A 21,836-nucleotide genomic window follows, 5' to 3' on the forward strand; every position below is an offset into this window, starting at 1 on the left:
CTGGACCCTCTGGAGGACCTCATGGACCCTCTGGACCCTCTGGAGGACCTCATGGACCCTCTGGAGGACCTCATGGACCCTCTGGACCCTCTGGAGGACCTCATGGACCCTCTGGAGGATGTCATGGACCCTCTGGACCCTCTGGAGGACCTCATGGACCCTCTGGACCTTCTGGAGGACCTCATGGACCCTCTGGAGGACCTCATGGACCCTCTGGAGGACCTCATGGACCCTCTGGAGGACCCGATGGACCCTCTGGAGGACCTCATGGACCCTCTGGAGGACCTCATGGACCCTCTGGAGGACCCGATGGACCCTCTGGAGGACCCGATGGACCCTCTGGAGGACCTCATGGACCCTATGGAGGACCTCATGGACCCTATGGAGGACCTCATGGACCCTCTGGAGGACCTCATGGACCCTATGGAGGACCTCATGGACCCTCTGGAGGACCCGATGGATCCTCTGGAGGACCTCATGGACCCTATGGAGGACCTCATGGACCCTATGGAGGACCTCATGGACCCTATGGAGGACCTCATGGACCCTCTGGAGGACCTCATGGACCCTCTGGAGGACCTCATGGACCCTCTGGAGGACCTCATGGACCCTATGGAGGACCAGATGGACCCTCTGGAGGACCCGATGGACCCTCTGGAGGACCTCATGGACCCTCTGGAGGACCTCATGGACCCTCTGGAGGACCTCATGGACCCTATGGAGGACCTCATGGACCCTCTGGAGGACCTCATGGACCCTCTGGAGGACCTCATGGACCCTCTGGAGGACCCGATGGACCCTCTGGAGGACCTCATGGACCCTATGGAGGACCTCATGGACCCTATGGAGGACCTCATGGACCCTATGGAGGACCTCATGGACCCTCTGGAGGACCTCATGGACCCTATGGAGGACCTCATGGACCCTCTGGAGGACCCGATGGATCCTCTGGAGGACCTCATGGACCCTATGGAGGACCTCATGGACCCTATGGAGGACCTCATGGACCCTCTGGAGGACCTCATGGACCCTATGGAGGACCTCATGGACCCTCTGGAGGACCTCATGGACCCTCTGGAAGACCTCATGGACCCTCTGGAGGACCTCATGGACCCTCTGGAGGACCTCATGGACCCTCTGGAGGACCTCATGGACCCTATGGAGGACCTCATGGACCCTCTGGAGGACCTCATGGACCCTCTGGAGGACCTCATGGACCCTCTGGAGGACCTCATGGACCCTCTGGAGGACCCGATGGACCCTCTGGAGGACCTCATGGACCCTAAACGTCCCTCAGTGCTGTCCAGCTGGTATCTTCTACCTCTCCTAGCAGTCTAAATGGGTCCTAACTGCCGTCAGCAGCTGGTAGATAATAAAGCCACGCCCAGCCTGATGTGAAGCTGAAGCCTTCATTCCGTCTGTCCTCAGCATCCCTGGAGGCTCCAGCAGCAGAAATGAACCTGATTACCCCCATGGATGCCCTGAACCACGGCTGGGATCGACGCTTCAATGACAGACGTCTAACAGTGTTCAGTAACCCTAACCTACACAGGAAAGAGCGTTAATATTTCAGCAGCATGTTCTAAAGGTCGGCATGGAGCCACTAAGCAGCAGCGCCTCCATGTTTACGGGAACGTTTTCAGCTGGACGCCACAGAAAGATCCTCCAACGCCTCGACGACACGGGAAAATCTACCGTTTTTATACAAAATTTACAAAAAATGTACTGCTATTATACAGGCTTTCACTCATTTGTTCAATAACTGCATTTAAACTGGAACAAATATTAATGTTTTACATTTGAAAGAAAAAAATCGGCATATTAAGGAGCAAAAATGTTTTTAAAATGAACTAAATTAGAGATAATGACTAGTAAAAGCTGTCATTTAAAGAATCAAACTGCCAATAACATCCATATAAAAATCATTTCTTTTCCTAAACAGTAATTAGTTCATTTATATTGTCTGACTGCAAAAGGACATTTTTTAAAGCGGTCTTAAATAATCACTGTTTTACAGATATTTGTCATTATTTAAAGAAGAAGAATTATGCATGTTACGGATGAAAAAAATCTGTTTTTCTTACATATTTTATATTTAAAACTTCAGATATTTAATAAAATAACAGAAAAACAAAACTGTAACATCAAAAACACGGATTTTTACAAAAAAATGTATTTTTTTTACAGTGTAAATGACTGTATTCAAATCTGCAAGAAATATTATTTTACATATTACTGGCAGTTATTTCCAATCATTTGTTAAATAACTGCATTTAAACTGGCACAAATATTAATATTTTACAGATATTTGTGATCTGAAACACAAATATGAATATTCAGGAGTGAAAACAGTTAAATGTGTTTTTGTAATTACAGAGAATAACAGTAAAATCTGTCATTTCTTAACATTTTCCAGTTAAACACATAAAAAACATGTAAAAGCTGTCAGTAATATTCTTTTTCTGAACATAATCAGTTCATCTACACCGTCTGATTGTAGAATTACACCTTTTTATCCTTTTAAATAATCAGTATTTCACAGATATCGGTCATTATTTCTGCATGTGATGGACTGAAAAACTGGATTTCTTTGTTAAATTACACATTCTAGATTTTATTTTTTAAACTACCGATAATATTTAATAAAGTAACTTAAAAACAAAGATATGCATTTTTTCCAATGTGTTTTATTCTCTACAATGAACAGCCATAAAATGACAGTTTTATTGTATTTAAATCTGCAAGAAATAGTATTTTCAGTCATTTTTATTGTTTATATTAAAGTGTTTTTCTGGCATTCTTGCTGCCAGATTTCCTTTTTTTTTGCATAATCTTTTACATCGTGACGTTTTCATCGTGTTCGCCGAGAACATGAAACACAAACGCAGCTTCTAACAAGTTTTGTCTTCAGGTATTTGAGGAAAATGTGCAGATCTGTGACAGAAATGATTCTGTCGCCTCCTTTCACAACAACCACAACTAATAATCATAAACTAATAATCAGCTCAACCAACAAAACAAACATTAGAGAAGCTGAAAACGAGCTCTGAGACTGAACTAACGACCACATGTCCTGCAGCCCATCATCAGCCAGAGACTCAGAGATTCTGCTGCCGTCTGACCTCACAGGGATAAAACCAGAAAAGGTTTCTGACCAGAGGAACTCCGTTAACACCTCCTCTTTATTCATGCATGAGCAGCTCAGACTCACTAAATGAAGAGCAACGCACACAAACACAACAGAACCAAAACACAACCGGAACACAGGCAGAAATCAAAGCCAAGCAGGAGGAGGAGGAGGGCTGAAGCTCACCTTTGTGTCCCATCATGACGGCCAGATGCAGCGGAGTGTTTCCTGAAAAACAAACACAACGTTAGAAACTCAGTCTGACAGAAAACAAAGATGCTGAAGCTGAATCAGAGGTTTAAATGAGGAGACAGAACCCACTGAAACCAGCAGGATCTGATAAAGAAACGTTTAGTGTGTGGACAGGTTACATTAAAGGATAATAAGCAGCTGACTGATCTGAGAGGCAGCAGGGCTGGAACATGAAGCTCCTCTGACATACTCAGGCTGGACGAAACCTAAAAAAGAACGTCTACCAGGACGCTTGTTGTCCACTTTCTGTTAACCAGGTTTCTTTTAAACACTCTGAACATAAACATGGATGTTTAACGTGTCATGTGACTCTTTATCTGCACAAAATGGACCAATGGCGTAACGCCTACTTCATCCACAGCTATATCACGGAGCTGTCAGGGATCATTACAGATAAACAGCAGCAGAAAGAATGTCTGTAGAAAACTGTAAATGCTGGACGCTCATAGATTTACTCCTGACTTCCAGCCGCACATCAGAGCTCTGAAACTTTAAACATCAACATTTAGGAGACGAGGAAATAACTTCAGTTCTTGGACAAATCAGTCTGAAATGAACATGATTGGATATTCTCTGTGATAAACAGACTGATCAGTTTTCTGAACTACCAGCTCCAGAACCAGCAGAGAGAACGGACTGATCAGCTGATCAGAACCAAACATAAAAACATTCTCATGCATGTTCTGCATAATCAGCTGGATGTATCCAGTGTTATGCTGTCACGGCTTCATTCAGCGTTTTACAAACATACAGGTCCATAGAATCACCAGGAGAAGAACTGCAGCTGATTTAAATCCTGAACTCTGAACGGAAACTCATTCAGAGGAGGTTAGCTGTTCAGCACCGGTTACCATGGAGACCGGGCTGTTCAGCACCGGTTACCATGGAGACCGGGCTGTTCAGCACCGGTTACCATGGAGACCGGGCTGTTCAGCACCGGTTACCATGGAGACCGGGCTGTTCAGCAAAAAAGCAAAACTTCGGGTTTTCTTGGGTAAAAAAATAAAAGAAGTTGTGCTCGTCTTTAATTTTGTTGTCAAATAATTGTTCTCAATCATTCATTAAGCCAAATTGTGGGAAAAAATGAGATTTTTCAGCCTTTAAAATCTCATTGTCACCCCTACTTAACAGGGTTTTAAATATTATCTAAGACTATGAAGCCACTCATGAACCAATAAATATCATATTAACCAATAATAATAACAGTCAGCTGTGGGCTGCTTTAGGAACTTTTCCATAGGAAGTGATTTATCAGTGCTTCATAAACATTAATGGTACAACAGATTTATATGGATAATTTTACAAAAATATGGAGCAAAAATTGAAGTTCTATTTCTTAGTTCTGTCATCTGTCAGCTCTCCTCATGTAAACGTTCTGAAAGTTCAGGATCGAGTTTCACAACAGAATCTGCAGAAGAAGCACATCCCAGATTCTGAACCGCAGCAGAAACACCTTCATCAGGTGAGGAGGAGGAGGAGGAGCTTAACATCTGAGCAGACTTCAACCTGCACAGGAGCTGATGTCAGCCTGGGAATCCCAAAGGTTAAGAAAAAAAATGGTGTCTCAATACATCAGCGACTGGTGTTTGTTCAAAATGACAGATCCAGGAGGAGTGTAGACACCGATCAGAGCTTCCATCATTTCTGAGCCTCAGAACTTCATCAGTCCAGCAGATAGACCCATGACGTCACCAAATCACCACAGAAAGACAGAAAAGTTCTGGTGAAAACTGATTCCAGGTCAGTTTTAATCCATTTTTGTGACTTTTTGAGACTTTGCGGGTCTTTTTTTTTTGCATCTGTTAGTTACATTTTTTTGAAATTTTGTATAATTTTGGTACTTTCATGGTTGATTTTGGGTGTTTTACTGGAATATTTGAATCTTTTAGTGGAGCTTTTTATGCCGAATTCGAGTTTTTTTTTCAGTTTCACCTGTTTTGAGGTAATTCAGACCATTTTTTGTGGTAAGTTTGACCATTTCTGTGGTGATTTTAAGTCTTTTTTGTGCCAAATGTGAGTTTCTGAGAACCAGGCCTCACCGGGAGGAGCCCGGTTGTCTGTTCTCCGTTAAACCGAACCCCTGCCGGTCCCTCCCCGTGTGTCCCGTTCCGGTGGGTAACTCACCGTGGACGTCTTTCTGCGCGATGTTCTGCGTCCGGATGAGCGACGACAGGCGGCGGACGTCTCCTTTGAACACGCACTCGTGCACCGGGAAGTCGAGTCCGGTTCGGAGGACGGGGTTCTTGTTGTTGTCGTCGATGAGTTCCGCCGGTACCGAGTTGTCGTTGACCGGCGGGTTCTGCTTCACTAACTTGTGGTTGCTGAAGATCTTGCTCGCCCGGCTCCGGTAGTTCGGTTTGGCCGCCGTGAACGTCCCGGTCGCCGCCTCCTCGTCCGGCTCCAGGAGGTCCTCGTCCTTGCCGGGCCCGTGGTCCTTCCGCAGGGAGCGGATCTTCTCCCCGGTCATCTTGCAGACGGTTCCCGGAGCTTCGGGGAGCCGCCGCTGAGCCTCCCTCCCGGTCTGAGTCTTACCGGAGCCGCCGGAAGCCGCACAGCATCCAAACACCGGATCTCCCGCCGGAAGCAGTTAGCTGAAAGCGGCGGTTTGTCGGCGGACGGACCGGGTGCGGCTCCGGTTCACCGGTTAGTCATGAAAACAACTGTTTGTTGTTTCTGCTCCGACGTCCAAAACCGTCCCTTCAGCCGAGACTTCAATGAGGACTTCCGCCTCCAAGTATCGCGAGAGTTCAGCGGAGGTTACTATCGGCCACCGGATAAAGACGAGTTTATTTCTACAAACTTTATTAATACAGAGTTTATTTACAGGGCTTCACAGTAAAATACTACTGCTAACAATAATAATAATAACCATAATCATAACAAAATAAACATTTTAAAAAATATTTAAAATCATAAACACTGAAAATTCCATTTATTTATGTTGAATAAACTTTCATGTTGTTTTACTGTTCATGTTGTTTATGTACTGAATATATCTAATATAATCCGTACTGTTTATACTCTTTATATCACTATTTATCTTTATGTGATAGTTCTATTATTTCTACGTCTATGTAGTCATATATCAGTGTGTTAATAACACTCCATCTACACTGTTCATTCTGTTTATTCTGTAAATAATCTAAATAATGAACTTTACTGCTGCTTTTGCACATCTGGTCAGACACAAAACTACTTTTTACTCATAATCTGTGCAATAATAAAGTTAATATTTTCTAAACTCTTAGACAGAAACTAATATTTCGGTGGAATAAGCCTTTTAAATGATAGTTTTTTTACACTTTAGTGATGATGTGGTTCAGCAGGTGGCGCTGTCCTGAAACTACTGCAGCTCATTTAGCTCTTTAACTGGATTTATTACACATGAATTATTCTACATTTACAAGACAAATGCTGTGTTTTTATTATTTTGCATTTAATCAACAAATGAAGAGAAAACAAACTGAGCCTCCGACACGGATCGCTGACATCTGACAGAAACGTCGTCACATCAGGTCTTTGCTCATTTCAGTAGTTTAACACCACTCTGGGAGGTTAAACACGTGCCACAGCTTCTATCCTATTTGTATTTTTATATTAAAAAAGTCAGATCTGTGTCACGTTTCTCTGGCTGCTCTGCTTCTAGAATCAACCATGGAGCTGAATATGTCTCAGTATAGTTTGAACTAAATGATATCTGTGTATGAATGTGTGATCTGGAAATAAAAAACTAACTCTACAAACACAAAACACAATTAAACAGATCCAGAAATACACAAACAAGAAGCACAGATAAATAAATAAACAATCTGGGAAAAGGTTGAATTATTTTATGAATGACAAAGAAAAACATCTGTGGATCTCGTCCAGACTTTCAGAACTTTCCACCAGATATTTTTCTTTCTTTTTTCTCTCTGTGGAGCTGCATTTATAAGGCTGCTGTCCTACATTTACAGTTCTGTTTCTCCTCATCTTATGTTTCCTGGATGCAGGAGTTTAAGTGATAAACTGACAGAGTGGAGCTTCGACTTCTGCAGCTTTGAGGCCCAACAGTTTAAACCTTTTATCCACATTGTTGATTCTAGAACACGTCGCCCCCCTGTGGATGAAGGAGGAAACAACAACCAAAGCTCTGCTCTGAATTCTCTATGTTTGGGACTCCCAAAACAAAAAATACGACAAATTCAACCTGAGATTTTACTTTTACTTTAGAGGTAATTACAGAATTTCAAAGCTTCTTCTCTGTCTGGTATTTTACCTGGACTGGTTTTTGCTTTTTAAAACTATTTACATCAAAATCTGTGGAAATCTGACGGATAAACACATGACTTTATGAGGATTAAAGCAGTAATTAAATGAGAAAACGTCCACATAGAGCTGTTTTTATCTGGAACAAACTGAAAATGTGCAGAGCTTTCGGTCTGTGCTGATGTTTTATAGCCTCACGTTTACTGATTATATTAAATATTAAGCCAGTGTTTCTGATGTTTGGGCTGTTTGTGTTTGCTTTGATTTTATCTGGAAACTAGACTCTGATCTGCTTGATTTAAGGACAGATTTATCGTTCTAAAGGTTAGGTCTCTTAGAAATGTCCTTGTTTTTGAAAGAAAACAATTTTTGTTCATTAAGGATAACATTAAATGAGTGATAAATTCACTCTAGACATTGTTAATGTGGTGATTATTCTATATGTTTTTACTTTTTAAAAAAATATATTTCATTATATTTTTTACTGTATTTTTACTCTGTTTTTACTGTTTCATTTACTATATTCTTACTTTATTCTATACTATATCTCTACTGTATTTCTTGTTGGACTTTATTATATATTGTTTATAGTTTACTATATTTCTATTATGTTTTTTAACTATGTTTTGACTGCATTTTTCTATATTTTTACTGTCTATTTACTGTATTTTTTTTGCTATATTTTAACTATGTTTTTATTGTATTCTTGCTATATTTTTACTGTATTTTTAAAACTTTTTTGTATTGTGTTTTTAATATATTTTCACTGTATTATTGACTCTATTTTTACTATATTTTATTGTATTATTTACTTCATTTTGCTGTATTTTAATTGTATTTTTGCTATATTGTTTTATTGTATTTTTACCGTATTTTTACTGTATTTATAAAATGTTTTTATTGTATTTTTATTATATTTTTTCTATATGTTTTACTGCATTTTACAGTATTTTTTTAAATTTATTCTATACTTTATCTAACTGAGAGCAATTTGAACTAATATGGATCAATAGTGAGTGTTTTTATCTACATTATTTTCATAGCAAACCTGTCATAATGAGCTGTAAATGCTTGTTAGTTTTTATCGGTCACATACAGAAACATGCTGTCATTAAAGGAGGAACTCTGATCGCTCATCTGAAATCTTTTTTATCGTCATGAGAACAAGTTTTAAAGTCAGAATCAGGACTTTATGAAGCTGTAGGTTCAGGTTTGGTCATTATTATTCTATCTATAAATACAGTAATGCGGTGACAGTGGAGGTCTTTTATCTTTATGTGTTTTCTCTATAAAAACTAATTTTAATTTAGCCCTGAATCCTTAATAAATGGTTGATCTGAGTTCAGAACACGTTTATTCTGATGATTCAATCATAGCTTTCACTGGATTTTGTTGCTTTTTAAAACTATAGAAATTACATTTTATAGAAATCTGACTTTTAATATTAGTGGATGTAACTTTTTGTTTGTAATATAATGTAATATAACGTAATAAACATGTAAATAAACATAATGAGGTGTTTTAAAGTCAGAATCAGGACTTTATGAGGCAGAATAATCACGTTTTTGTTTTTTCCTCTGTTATTCCAGCTGTGCTTTGTTGCTTTTTAGCTCTAAATATATAGTATTTAACGAAAAAATGACCGTTGAACTCATTGAACGTAACTTTTGGTGAAGCTAATCTGTGATAAAATGACTAAAAATGTAAATAAACATGCAAATATCTTTATAACAACACATTTTAAGATGTCCGTGTAGTTTCTGTTTTTGTTCGAATTAACTTCCTGCGTTTATTTTAACTGAAGTCTTTTCCTTTAAAGAATAATATAAAAATGTGATAATGTGAACGTGGACATTAATATTAATGAATTTAACTTTTTCTTTCTAATATAAGAACTAAAAATATTGATGCACATTTAAGTGTTATTTTAATTGGACTCTATTGCTTAATGATTAAAAAACAGATGATATAAATGCTGGTGGCCTAAACTTTTTCTTTGTATTATAATGACTAAAAATGTAAATAAACATCTAAATGTTCTTATAATAATCCTAATTTTTGGTTAAAATATCTTTCTGTGTTTATTTAACTGGAGTTTTTTTTTCAAACTATATAAAATATAATATATAATATATATATATGTATACGTATAGGGTTAGGGTTGTATATATATATATATATATATATATATAATATTATATGAATCTGACTTTAATATTAGTGGACCTAACTTGTCTTTCTATTAGAAGGACATAAAATATTAATATATATTAAAATGTTATTTTGACTGGACTCTGTTGTTTTATAACATTTTTCATTATTTTATATATTTATTATTTCTAAAAAAAATCTAATAATGTGAATGTGGGTGTTTATACTGATGGACTTAGATTTTTCGTTTATTTATTTATTTTTGATCTGATTTTTATTTTTTATTAGATTTTTTTAAATCTAATAATGTGTTAAAATTAATGGACTTAATTTTTGTAATATATTGACTTAAAATATTAATATATTTTGAAATATTATTTTGGCTGGACTCCATTGATTTATAATGTTTTTAATTTATTATTATTATTATTATTATTATCATTATTATCATTATTATTTTCAGTTTGATTATGTGAATGTGGATGTTAACATAGGGGATTTATTTATTCATCAATTTTATGTATTTTTAAAATCCTCAATGAATGTGCATGTTAATATTAATAAACTTATCTGTTTTAAGTTTCATTTTGATTTGATTTGATTTCATTTTATTTTTATTTTTATGCATTTTTAATCCTCAGTTAACGCATGTGTTAATGTTAGAAAACTTAACTTTTTTAAAATTTTTATTTTATTTTGTTTTAAATCACACATGAGCGTGTACTAATATCAATAATCTCAACTTTGTAAAATTTAGTATAATTTAATTTAATTTAATTTTTTAAATCACACATGAGCGTGTACTAATATCAATAATCTCAACTTTGTAAAATTTAGTATAATTTAATTTAATTTAATTTTTTAAATCACACATGAGCGTGTGCTAATATCAATAATCTCAACTTTGTAAAATTTAGTATAATTTAATTTAATTTAATTTTTTAAATCACACATGAGCGTGTGCTAATATTAATAATCTTAACTTTGTAAAATTTAATTTAATTTAATTTAATTTTTTAAATCGCACATGAGCGTGTGCTAATATTAATAATCTTAACTTTGTAAAATTTAATTTAATTTAATTTAATTTAATTTTTTAAATCGCACATGAGCGTGTGCTAATATTAATAATCTTAACTTTGTAAAATTTAATTTAATTTAATTTAATTTTTTAAATCGCACATGAGCGTGTGCTAATATCAATAATCTCAACTTTGTAAAATTTAGTATAATTTAATTTTATTTAATTTTTTAAATCACACATGAGCGTGTGCTAATATTAATAATCTTAACTTTGTAAAATTTAATTTAATTTAATTTAATTTTTTTTTTTAAATCACACATGAGCGTGTGCTAATATTAATAATCTTAACTTTTTAAAATTTAGTTTTATTTTTATTTTATTTTTTAAATCACGCATGAGCGGGTGTTAAGCCGAGCGGAAGTAACTTCCTGGGGCGGGGGGGGGAATGGCGGTGTGAGCAGACGTGAAACTGCAGGGTCCGACCCAACAACTGAATTTAAGTCCACAAATTTGAAGAAGGAAGTTACAGTTATCCCAAACTGGTAAATAAAGTCACCGCGTAACCCATTTGATTCATTTTATATAGAACAAAGAAAAGGAAAAGTGTTTATTTGGATATTGAAGAAATGGCTAACTTGAAGTTAACGGCTAGCATCCCGGACCATGCTTACTGCTCGGAGCCTGGCCCTGAGGAAGAGAAAGACACAATGCAGTCGGAGATGGAGACAACTGGAGGGGAAAGCGAAAGAGAGAACACTCCGGTAAATAGTCCCATGCCCAAAAAACTTAAAAGAAAAGCAGGGTCAAAGAATAGTGGTAATGAATGTGTGCTCGAAGCTATTGAAGCACTATCAAAACGAATGGATCAACGAATGGATATGCTTGTGTCAAAATTTGAGCATTTTGAAACAAGAATGGCAATATATGAAAAGTCATCAGAGGAAAACAAGGAAAAAGTGGATCAACTAAAGGCAGAGGTTCAGTCATTGAAAAAAGAAAATGCTGAATTAAGAGAGATGAGTTTGGAAAGTGCACGCTATCGAAGACGCTGGAATCTCAGATTGATTGGATTGCCAGAATCAGAGAAAGAAAACACGAGGGATCGAGTTATTGGCATTCTCACAAGAGTAATTCCTGTGTCAGTGGAAAAGCTTCGGGATACTGTGGACTCTGTACATCGACTTGGAGTGAAAAACGATGCTGCTACAAACAAAATGCCACGACCAATAATCATCCAATTCGGAATGAGGACGACGAGGGACAAGATCTGGAGACACTCCAAAGAGGCACGAGTGTGTAAAGAGATGAACATACAGTTTAAAGAAGACTTCTCCAAACAAGATAGGGAAGTCCGGGCAAAGCTGTGGCCAAAGGTGGAAGAGGCCAGAAGAAGAGGAAAAAGAGCCTTCTTAAAGGAGGGCTACGCCATAATCGATGGAAAACGTATTGGATAAAGAAGGTACAAAAATAGAAAACATGGGTGCTCAAGATAGGGCCCAGAGGATAAATGGGACCATTTAAGTAACTTTTGGTAGCCATCTGGCCTCTTTGGGTTCTTTGGGTTGTTATTAAAAAATAATAATAATAATAATTAAAAATATATGAATAATGGCCCTTTTAAGTTATTTGCTCCTTATAATTTGAAGAAAAGGGTAACAAACTTTAACTACCTTAGTATATATGGAGAATAGATCCAAGTAAATACAATAATTTAGTGGCCAAAGTGATTGTTTATTTCTTTTTTTTTTTGGGATCTTGTTGGGATCTGTAACTGAGAATTGAGTAATTTGTATTCATGGACAAAAAGTTCATTCCTGCTATTTCTCGTATTAATCCTCTTAGTACTTTTTATAAGCGACTCGTTTTCAATTTAATGTCTATTTTTGTAAGTTCATTGAATGTTCGAGGTTTGAAAAATAGTGTAAAGCGTAAGGCATTGTTTTTGTTTTGCAAGGAGACCAAAGGAAATATAATTTTTTTGCAAGAAACACATTCAAATAAGGAAGATGAAAAATTTTGGAAACAACAGTGGGGTGAAAACATTTTGTATTCACATGGTACGTCTCACTCAGCAGGAGTAATGATCTTATTTCATAAATTTAACGGTAATATTATTGAATATAAATCTGACTTGGAAGGGCACTGGTTGATGGTCAGCGTAGAAATACAAAACAGCAAAATTATACTGGTTAATATATATGGATATAACAATAAATCGTTAAACAGGAATCTATTAAGCAAATTAAGTCGATGCTTGGGAGAATGGATGATAACATATGATACCGACAAACTATTAATAGGAGGGGACTTCAATATAGCTCCTGACTCATGGCTGGACAGAAAACCTCCAAAGATAAAACATGTTTATGATGAAACAATTCATAGTTTTTGTACGGACAATAATTTAATTGATTATTGGAGATTTAAGAACCTTGGCATTAGTACATTTACATGGATAAGTCCAGCTGACTCTAACTTATGCTCCAGGCTGGACTACTGGCTAATATCTCAAAACCTAACATCCTCGGTGACTAACTGTGATATTCAACTTTCTCCCCTGACTGACCACTGTGAGATACAAATCTGTTTAAAATTGGGGGAGAAAAAAACATAAGTTTAGTAATACTTGGAAATTTAACAACTCATTGTTATTGAACAAAGAATTTTGTGATCAAGTTATTAAGTTAGAAGAAGAAATTGCTGTGATGGAAATGTCAAATGCCAGTAAATGGGAATGGTTCAAATTCCAAGAAGCGATTGCAACAGGCAAAAAAATTGCAGAGAATCGTAAAAAATTAAAGAAAGAAATAATAAACAAAATGAATATTTTATGTGAAAAATCAGATCTTACTACTGAAGAAAAAGAAATAATGCAAAATCTTCAAGATCAATTGGATGGAATGTATTTAAAAAAAGCACAAGGGGCGTATGTAAGATCTAAAGCTAAATGGATTGAGGAAGGGGAAAAAAATTCAACATACTTTCACAACCTTGAAAAAAGAAGACAAACAAAAAAGACCATAAATAAACTAAAAATCGATGATAATAAGATCGAAGACCCTGTTAAAATAATGGAAGAGGTAACAACATTTTATAGTGAACTGTACAAAAGTAAATTTCAGAAAAATAAAAGTGATCAATTCATAAATCTACTTCAAAGCAAGAGTAAAATAAACACAATATCAGATGGAGATAGACAGAAGCTTGATGATGAGATTAGAATATCGGAAGTGGAAATAGCTTTAAAACAAATGAAAAATGGGAAATCACCTGGAATAGATGGGTTAACAATCGAATTTTACAAAACGTTTTGGCCGAACATTAAAAATCTTCTATTTAATGCTTATTTAGATGTGATAAACAATGGGCAACTATCACCAACAATGAAAACTGGCCTAATAACTCTCTTGCCCAAGCCAAACAAGGACACTGAAAAACTAGATAATTGGAGACCTATAACGTTACTTTGTAATGATTATAAATTAATTGCATTGGTATATGCAAATAGAATAAAAAGTGTCCTAAATTCTTTAATAGGGGATTATCAATCTGCTTTTATTAAAGGTAGATATATACAGAACAACGTTAGACTTATTCTTGATATGTTAGACTATAAATCCCCTCCTGATTCTGAACATCTTATATTATTTATGGACTTTTTTAAGGCCTTTGATTCAATCGAACATGAATTTCTGCTGCAGTCATTACAATTAATGGGGTTTGGAGAAAAGTTCTGTCAAATAATTTGAATATTCTATAATGATATCTATAGTTATATTTCCGTACAAAATGGTCTCACACCAAGAATTAACGTCTCATGTGGAATTCGCCAAGGATGTCCGATTTCACCTAAATTATTCATACTTTGTACCCAACTAATGGCTTACTCAATAATAGATAGCGACGTAATAGGCATAACAATTAACAATATAGAATTTAAATTAAGTCAATTCGCAGATGATACAGTACTTTTCCTAAATGATAAATCATCTCTTAAGAAATCATTGGATATAATATCCAAATTCTCCCAGGCATCAGGCTTATGTTTAAATTTTAAAAAATGTGAACTGTTGCCAAATTATGAATGTTCTGACCTTGAACTGGAAAAAATTCCTGTTAAGAAAGAAATAAAATATTTAGGAATTAATTTATCCAATAATGTGAAAACAAGAGAAGCTATAAATTTTGATGGAAAAATAGAGATGGTTACTAAAAGTCTTAACAATTGGTTGACAAGAGACTTGACCATATTTGGGAGAAACCTTCTATCAAAATCTGAAGGTGTATCTAAACTGGTCTATCCCAGTTACTCCCTGTATATTAGTCCTCTAAATATTAGAAAAATAAACACAAGGCTTTATAAGTTTATTTGGCGCAATAAAACGCATTACATTAGAAAAGAAAATATGATAAAAGACTATGATAAGGGAGGTCTAAAAACTATAGATTTTGAATCAATGGTTGGAATGTTCAGATTAAATTGGATTAAATCTTATCTGGCTAACCCTACATTATTGTGGTTCCAGATCCCTAAAATGATCTTTAATCAAGTAGGTGGACTGGATTTTTTATTAAGATGTGATTTTGAAATAACAAAACTGCCTCTAAAATTATCAGAATATCATAAACAAGTTCTGAACTACTGGAAAATTGCATTCGCCCAAAATTTTACTCCTCATGGCTCCACCTTGTGGAACAACAGAGTCGTAACCATCAATCGGAAATCCCTATTTATTCAAAACTGGTACGATAAAGGAATTGTTCATATAGCTGATATTTTAAATGACCAAGGGCACTTGTTATGTTTTGCAGACTTTATTAAAAAGTTTAATGTTGAAACTTCAGTTAGAGAATACAATGAAGTGTGCAGAGCAATTCCAATTGCCCTGCTTAATTTAATTCAAATGTATCTACAGCACCCAAACAAAATTACAATATCTCTCCCTAAATTATGTTTAGATCAATTGCCACTAAATGATAAAAAGTGTAATAACCTAAAATTAAAAAAATTGTTAAAAAACAAATTATTTCATAGATATGATGCAACAATCAAAAAATACACAAAGGAAGGCAAATTAATGGAAAGAACTAAATTAAATAAATATATGAAATGGCCGATCCCACCTAAAATAAAAGAAATGCAATTCAAAATTATAAATAACTATTATCCAGTTGCAGTAATGTTAAATAAAAGATTTGGATTTGAGGTAGAGCCATGTGTTTTCTGCTCGGAGGAAGAAGAAACAATAGAACATTTATTTTTCCATTGCAAAATAACAAAACATTTTTGGACTGAAGTATCAAAATGGATTGAAATAGACAAAATGACACAGTTAAAAATGGAGGAAGTAATGTATGGTATAGAAAATGTGAAAAAAAATGTTCTTGAGTTATGTAATATTGTAATTATTATGGGAAAATATCACATACACAAAGTCAAATGGCAAAATAAAACACCCTCAATCAATATATTTAAAGCTGAAATCCAATCTTTTTACAATTCCTTGTCCTTATTGAGAAATAAATATGAAACAATTGAAAAGATTTGTAATACAATAACTGCTTATGTACCCTTGTAAAAAAATATATATTTGTAAATGAGACATATGCCTTGTAAAGACATTTACCTTGCACTTTTTTTTTTCTATTTCTTTATGTTAAGACATATTGTAAAAAATGTTACAAACTTTGCCTCCCTACGAGAGTTTATGTATATTGTATGTATATATTGTCAATAAAAAAAAAAAAAAAAAAAAAGGAAGTAACTTCCTGGTGTCACATATCTATGGTGTCACACACAAACAGCCCCTCCTCTGACACAAACTACGGGAAACGTTGCATCATCGTCAGTCTGTGGTGTCACACGCCCCCTCCTTCTCAGCCAATCAGCGCCGCGTCTAGCTTGTTGATGAGCTGTGATTGGCCGACGGGGACCGCACACGGTCCCGTTAAACGGCTGTCCCCCTACCGGACCCGCTGACACGCTTCTGCCGCTCCGGTTCTGCAGCAGCCATGGATCAGCAGGACGAGCTCTCCGGGTTCCAGACCGCCTTCAAGTCCTTCGCCACGGAGGCCATTCACGTCGGACAGGAACCGGAACAGTGGAAGTCCATGGCCGTGGTTCCTCCGATCTCTCTGTCCACCACCTTCAAACAGCACGAACCGGGAAACCACGCTGTGAGTAACCGATCCCCGGTGCTGGAGGCCGGTTAGGGAGGGAGGGGGGACCCGGGAGGCACGTGTCAAACAAAACCGGTGAAATGATCCGTTAACGGAGCCCACCAGAACCGGTGAAACAGTCCGTTAACGGAGCCCCCCAGAACCGGTGGAACGATCCGTTAACGGAGCCCACCAGAACCGGTGAAACAGTCCGTTAACGGAGCCCCCCAGAACCGGTGGAACGATCCGTTAACGGAGCCCACCAGAACCGGTGGAACGATCCGTTAACGGAGCCCACCAGAACCGGTGGAACGATCCGTTAACGGAGCCCACCGAAGGTTTATTTGGACACAGAAACAGGATGAAATAATACGAAGTTCATCCAAATAGCTATTTAATTTTATTCAAACAGATTTTAAAGACAGAATCAGGATTTTTAAATGTCAGAAAAAATGGAATAAAATCCAACTTCATCAGAATAAAACCTGCATTTAAACCTGGATAATGAATGACTGAACCATTAAACTGAACCAGGCCTTCATTAATACTTCTGGATCCTTTTTGTGGAAACTTCATAGTATTATTATTATTTTTGCTTCGTTTTTACAAACAGACTCTATTACATGTACTGTAAGTTTTTAGTTGTTTTATTTAACAACTTTTTTTTATCTATTTAAAAGTGAATTAAATCAGATTTTAAGGACAGAATGAGGACTTTATGAAGCAGCAGATCCAGATTTTATTTGCTTAAACTACAGTTTGTTTCTCTGATATCTAACCTGAATTATTGGCTTTGTAATGAACTTCATGAATGAATATGTTGGCATCTTTGTTTCAGCTCTACTGTAACAGAAAGTGTCTTTAGTTCAGCAGCACTTTATTACTTCCTGTTAAAAGTAATTATTATTTAAGCAGAACACAGAAGAGTTTGAGGCAGAAACATCAGATTGAATTCACCTGTAGAGCTTAAATATTGAGCTCATGACCCGACACTTTTATTTCTAGTTTGATTGATTTAAATATTACAGTTAAAATGTAACAAAAATGATATAAAATCCAACTTTTTTTTGACTGTAATAAACATTTAGACTGAGATTCTACAGGTTTGTTTGTTTAAAAAGTTGTGAAACTGCAGAAATCTGCATTAAAATCCAACAAATCCAAGATTTCTCTGGATTAAATATGAGCAAACTTTGATGTTCTATTATTTTTACAAATACACCGTATTTGTGGGCCGTTATTTAATTTAGTTGTTGGTTTCTGGAATATTTTAGACACAGAAATGCGTCGGTAATCAAGCAAAGATATGATCTCCCATCAAAATGTGTTTTTAATATATTTTCTGTTATTAAAACATTTACAGACAGAATCTGGCCTCTGAAGTGGTTTAGATTCAGGTTTTGATCAGATATGAGTGAACTCTGGACAGTTTGCTGCTCTTATCTCCATAAATAAACACGCTGACAGTATCCATGTTTTACAGCCTTGTTTTTATATATATGTGGCTTTAATGTGTTGTTTTCTGCAAACAAACCAGAGGAAATGGGACGTAAAGGGTTAAGTTGTTGGTTTCTATCGGCTTTAACACATTTAAAACAGAGAAAGCTGTTGTCTATGAAGCTGCATATTTTATCTATAAATACATGTCCTGACAGCAAACAGACTTTTTGTCCCATTTTCTTTCAAGAAAAAGTCACAAAACTAAACTTCAGCTCTAAACCAACAGGCTGATCCAGTGGAAATAACAGACTTGACCAGGCAGGTGGAACCTCGTGATAATTGAACATAATTTAACATAATAGCTGTGTTTTTTTCTATCTTCCAAACCAACACAGCTGCTTCTGCTGCAGCAGGTTTATTTTTTGAACCTCCCTCTGTGAGGAAAAGTTCCTGAAGCCTTGTGGCAGAAAGACAAACCCAGTCTGCTGCTTTATCTGCTGCTATCGTGTTCTCTGATAGCTCAGTACACTTTTACTTACCGCCACTCGTTTCTGTCAATGATTATCTGCTGGGTTCCTCACAGATTGTAAGTGTGGAAGGTGCAGTAGCTTCTAGAGCAGGTCTGTCAGGTTCAGACCGTCTCTACGTTCCTCATTAAACCCAGAAACACCCAGACCTCAGCACTGTTTGTTCTCATTCCGTAGATAAGTTCAGTCGCCTTCACAGAGCTCCTGAGGCAAACAAAAATGTCAGATTGGTCTGAAACACAGTAATGCACCCAAAGCTCATTGTTCTAAAAACAGATGCTTTTATGCTTCTGTTCTGTTTTTTTAGTCCAAACTTCTACATTTTGTGATTTAACAGTTTCACGAGTGAAAGAATCCCACAACTCCATGCTCATGAGCACAAACTCAGACAAGCTGTCTTATCGACCTGTCTTTGGTAAAGCGGCGTGTCCAAAGGATTTTATGGTTTTATGCAGCAGTAAAGACGTTATCAGTGGAAGTCTTCTGCTGCTAGTTAACCTGTTTATGTAATGCACTCTAAAGAGCAGAACAAAACAGGAAAATACATTTACAATCACGCTCTTTTTCTTTTTATGATTTCAAGGGCCAATAATTAGTAAAACGTTCAGTCGACTCTTCCTGAACCTTCGTCTTCTCTCTCCAAACCCCAGATTTAAGCCAGTAAATCTGGATCCATCCATAAACACTTCACAAACCTTCTGGTTCCACAGCGCCAGCCTGGTTGGAACATTTTCCATTTTTCAGGACCACTATTTATTCATTATTGACATTTTTGGAGAATTTGGAGTCATTTTGGACAGTTTATGTCTTCAGAGCGTCTCCTATCAGGCGAAAAGATGCACAAAGAGCTCCACGACATCCTTACTTAAACACGGAACATCTACATTTTGATTTACAAGATGACCCGTTCTTCCATACATGTGTGATTGTCACTCCTTTATTAATACCTAGCTTTACAGTTTAGCTTCTATGATTATATATTTCAGCGTATCTGTTAAATATGCTGTAATTAAAATGACCTGAGTGGACATTAGACTGTAATTAACTCCCACAAACTCACAGACGTGGACATACATGAGTCAGCATTGTTTGTAGTACCTGATTATAAAGGCTGAAGTGTCATTTTATGTGCAAAGACACTGTTAGGCTGATATGAGGCACTTTATGCAGCAAAATCACACAATATTTATGAACTGTCTTTGTGCAGGTGTCGTATATTTGATTAAATATGAGGATAACATGATAGGATTCAGGCTAGAGTCACTTTTATGACACACTTTGTAAATATTATGGAGCTTTATTACATTTTTAATCAATGGAGGGAAATTGTGCCCCTTCCTGAGTAAATATTCCATAGCTGGGAGCTACAGTAGCTGTTTTATCTGCTGCTTTTTCACATATAAAAAAAAGCTGTGATATTCAGTTGAATTGTTGAAAATCATGTTGGATCAGTGTCATTTCAGACCGCCTTAGGTTTCATTCATAGTTTTCTGATTTGTTAAGTTATGGAGCATATTTTGGCTGAATTTTGAGGATTTCCTCTTTTTCTGACCTGGATTTTTTGTATTTTCATCCTTAAAAACTTCTTACCTGACACCATATTAAGAGTTGAATATTCCCAGAAATGGAACTTTCATGTTTCTCTGTAGAAACATTAAAAAAAAAACAGTAAAACCATCATCTTATGAAGTTAAATGTCCTCATGAATCAACATGAAGCAGCTTCTACCTCTGAACACCTACCACCAACATCTAGACCTCCATGAACATCTTGACCTCTGTGAACATCTAGACCTCCGTGAACATCTAGACCTCCGTGAACATCTAGACCTCCGTGAACATCTAGACCTCCGTGAACACCTAGACCTGTACGAACACCTAGACCTGTACGAACACCTAGACCTGTACGAACACCTAGACCTCCGCGAACACCTAGACCTCCGCGAACACCTAGACCTCCGCGAACACCTAGACCTCCGCGAACACCGTGACTTCCGCGAACACCTAGACCTCCGCGAACACCGTGACTTCCGCGAACACCTAGACCTCCGCGAACACCTAGACCTGTACGAACACCTAGACCTGTACGAACACCTAGACCTGTACGAACACCTAGACCTGTACGAACACCTAGACCTGTACGAACACCTAGACCTCCGTGAACACCTAGACCTGTACGAACACCTAGACCTCCGTGAACACCTAGACCTGTACGAACACCTAGACCTCTGTGAACACCTAGACCTGTACGAACACCTAGACCTGTACGAACACCTAGACCTCCGTGAACACCTAGACCTCCGTGAACACCTAGACCTGTACGAACACCTAGACCTCCGTGAACACCTAGACCTCCGTGAACACCTAGACCTCCGTGAACACCTAGACCTCCGTGAACACCTAGACCTCCGTGAACACCTAGACCTGTACGAACACCTAGACCTGTGCGAACACCTAGACCTGTACGAACACCTAGACCTCCGTGAACACCTAGACCTCCGTGAACACCTAGACCTCGTGAACACCTAGACCTCCGTGAACACCTAGACCTCCGTGAACACCTAGACCTCCGTGAACACCTAGACCTGTACGAACACCTAGACCTGTACGAACACCTAGACCTGTACGAACACCTAGACCTCCGTGAACACCTAGACCTCCGTGAACACCTAGACCTCCGTGAACACCTAGACCTCCGTGAACACCTAGACCTCTGCGAACATCTTGACTAGGGCTGCAACTAACGATTATTTTAATAATCGATTAATCGGTCGATTATTTTTTCGATGAATCGGATAAAAAAAACTTTTTAATTTCTTCCTCTTTATTCAGAAATAGAAGATTTGGACTGACAGAGCAAATAATATCATTGTAGTGAAGCCTTTGTCTTAAACCATCATCAGAGGCCT

The 21,836-nt window shown here is 37.0% G+C and overlaps 2 protein-coding genes across 4 annotated transcripts in view; one reads left to right on the forward strand and one right to left on the reverse strand.

Moving 5' to 3' along the window:
• The window catches only part of LOC110966411 (ankyrin repeat domain-containing protein 13C), a 48,912-nt gene extending 42,802 nt beyond the window's left edge, over positions 1–6,110 (reverse strand). The window contains exons 1-2 of the mRNA XM_022215762.2: positions 5,504–6,110; positions 3,314–3,355 (exon numbers count right to left, since the gene is read on the reverse strand). Coding sequence (XP_022071454.1) covers positions 3,314–3,355; positions 5,504–5,846 — 385 coding nt within the window. The 5' untranslated portion in view covers positions 5,847–6,110. The remainder of the gene's footprint in view (positions 1–3,313; positions 3,356–5,503) is intronic.
• Positions 6,111–16,762: 10,652 nt separating this feature from the next.
• The window catches only part of LOC110966412 (cystathionase (cystathionine gamma-lyase)), a 353,362-nt gene continuing 348,288 nt past the window's right edge, over positions 16,763–21,836 (forward strand). For all 3 annotated transcript variants that reach the window (XM_051946742.1, XM_051946743.1, XM_022215763.2), the window contains exon 1: positions 16,763–16,979. In XM_051946742.1, the coding sequence (XP_051802702.1) occupies positions 16,815–16,979 (165 nt within the window). In that variant the 5' untranslated portion in view covers positions 16,763–16,814. The remainder of the gene's footprint in view (positions 16,980–21,836) is intronic.

Source organism: Acanthochromis polyacanthus, chromosome 4 (genome assembly GCF_021347895.1).
Source record: "Acanthochromis polyacanthus isolate Apoly-LR-REF ecotype Palm Island chromosome 4, KAUST_Apoly_ChrSc, whole genome shotgun sequence".
Lineage (NCBI taxonomy): Eukaryota > Metazoa > Chordata > Actinopteri > Pomacentridae > Acanthochromis > Acanthochromis polyacanthus.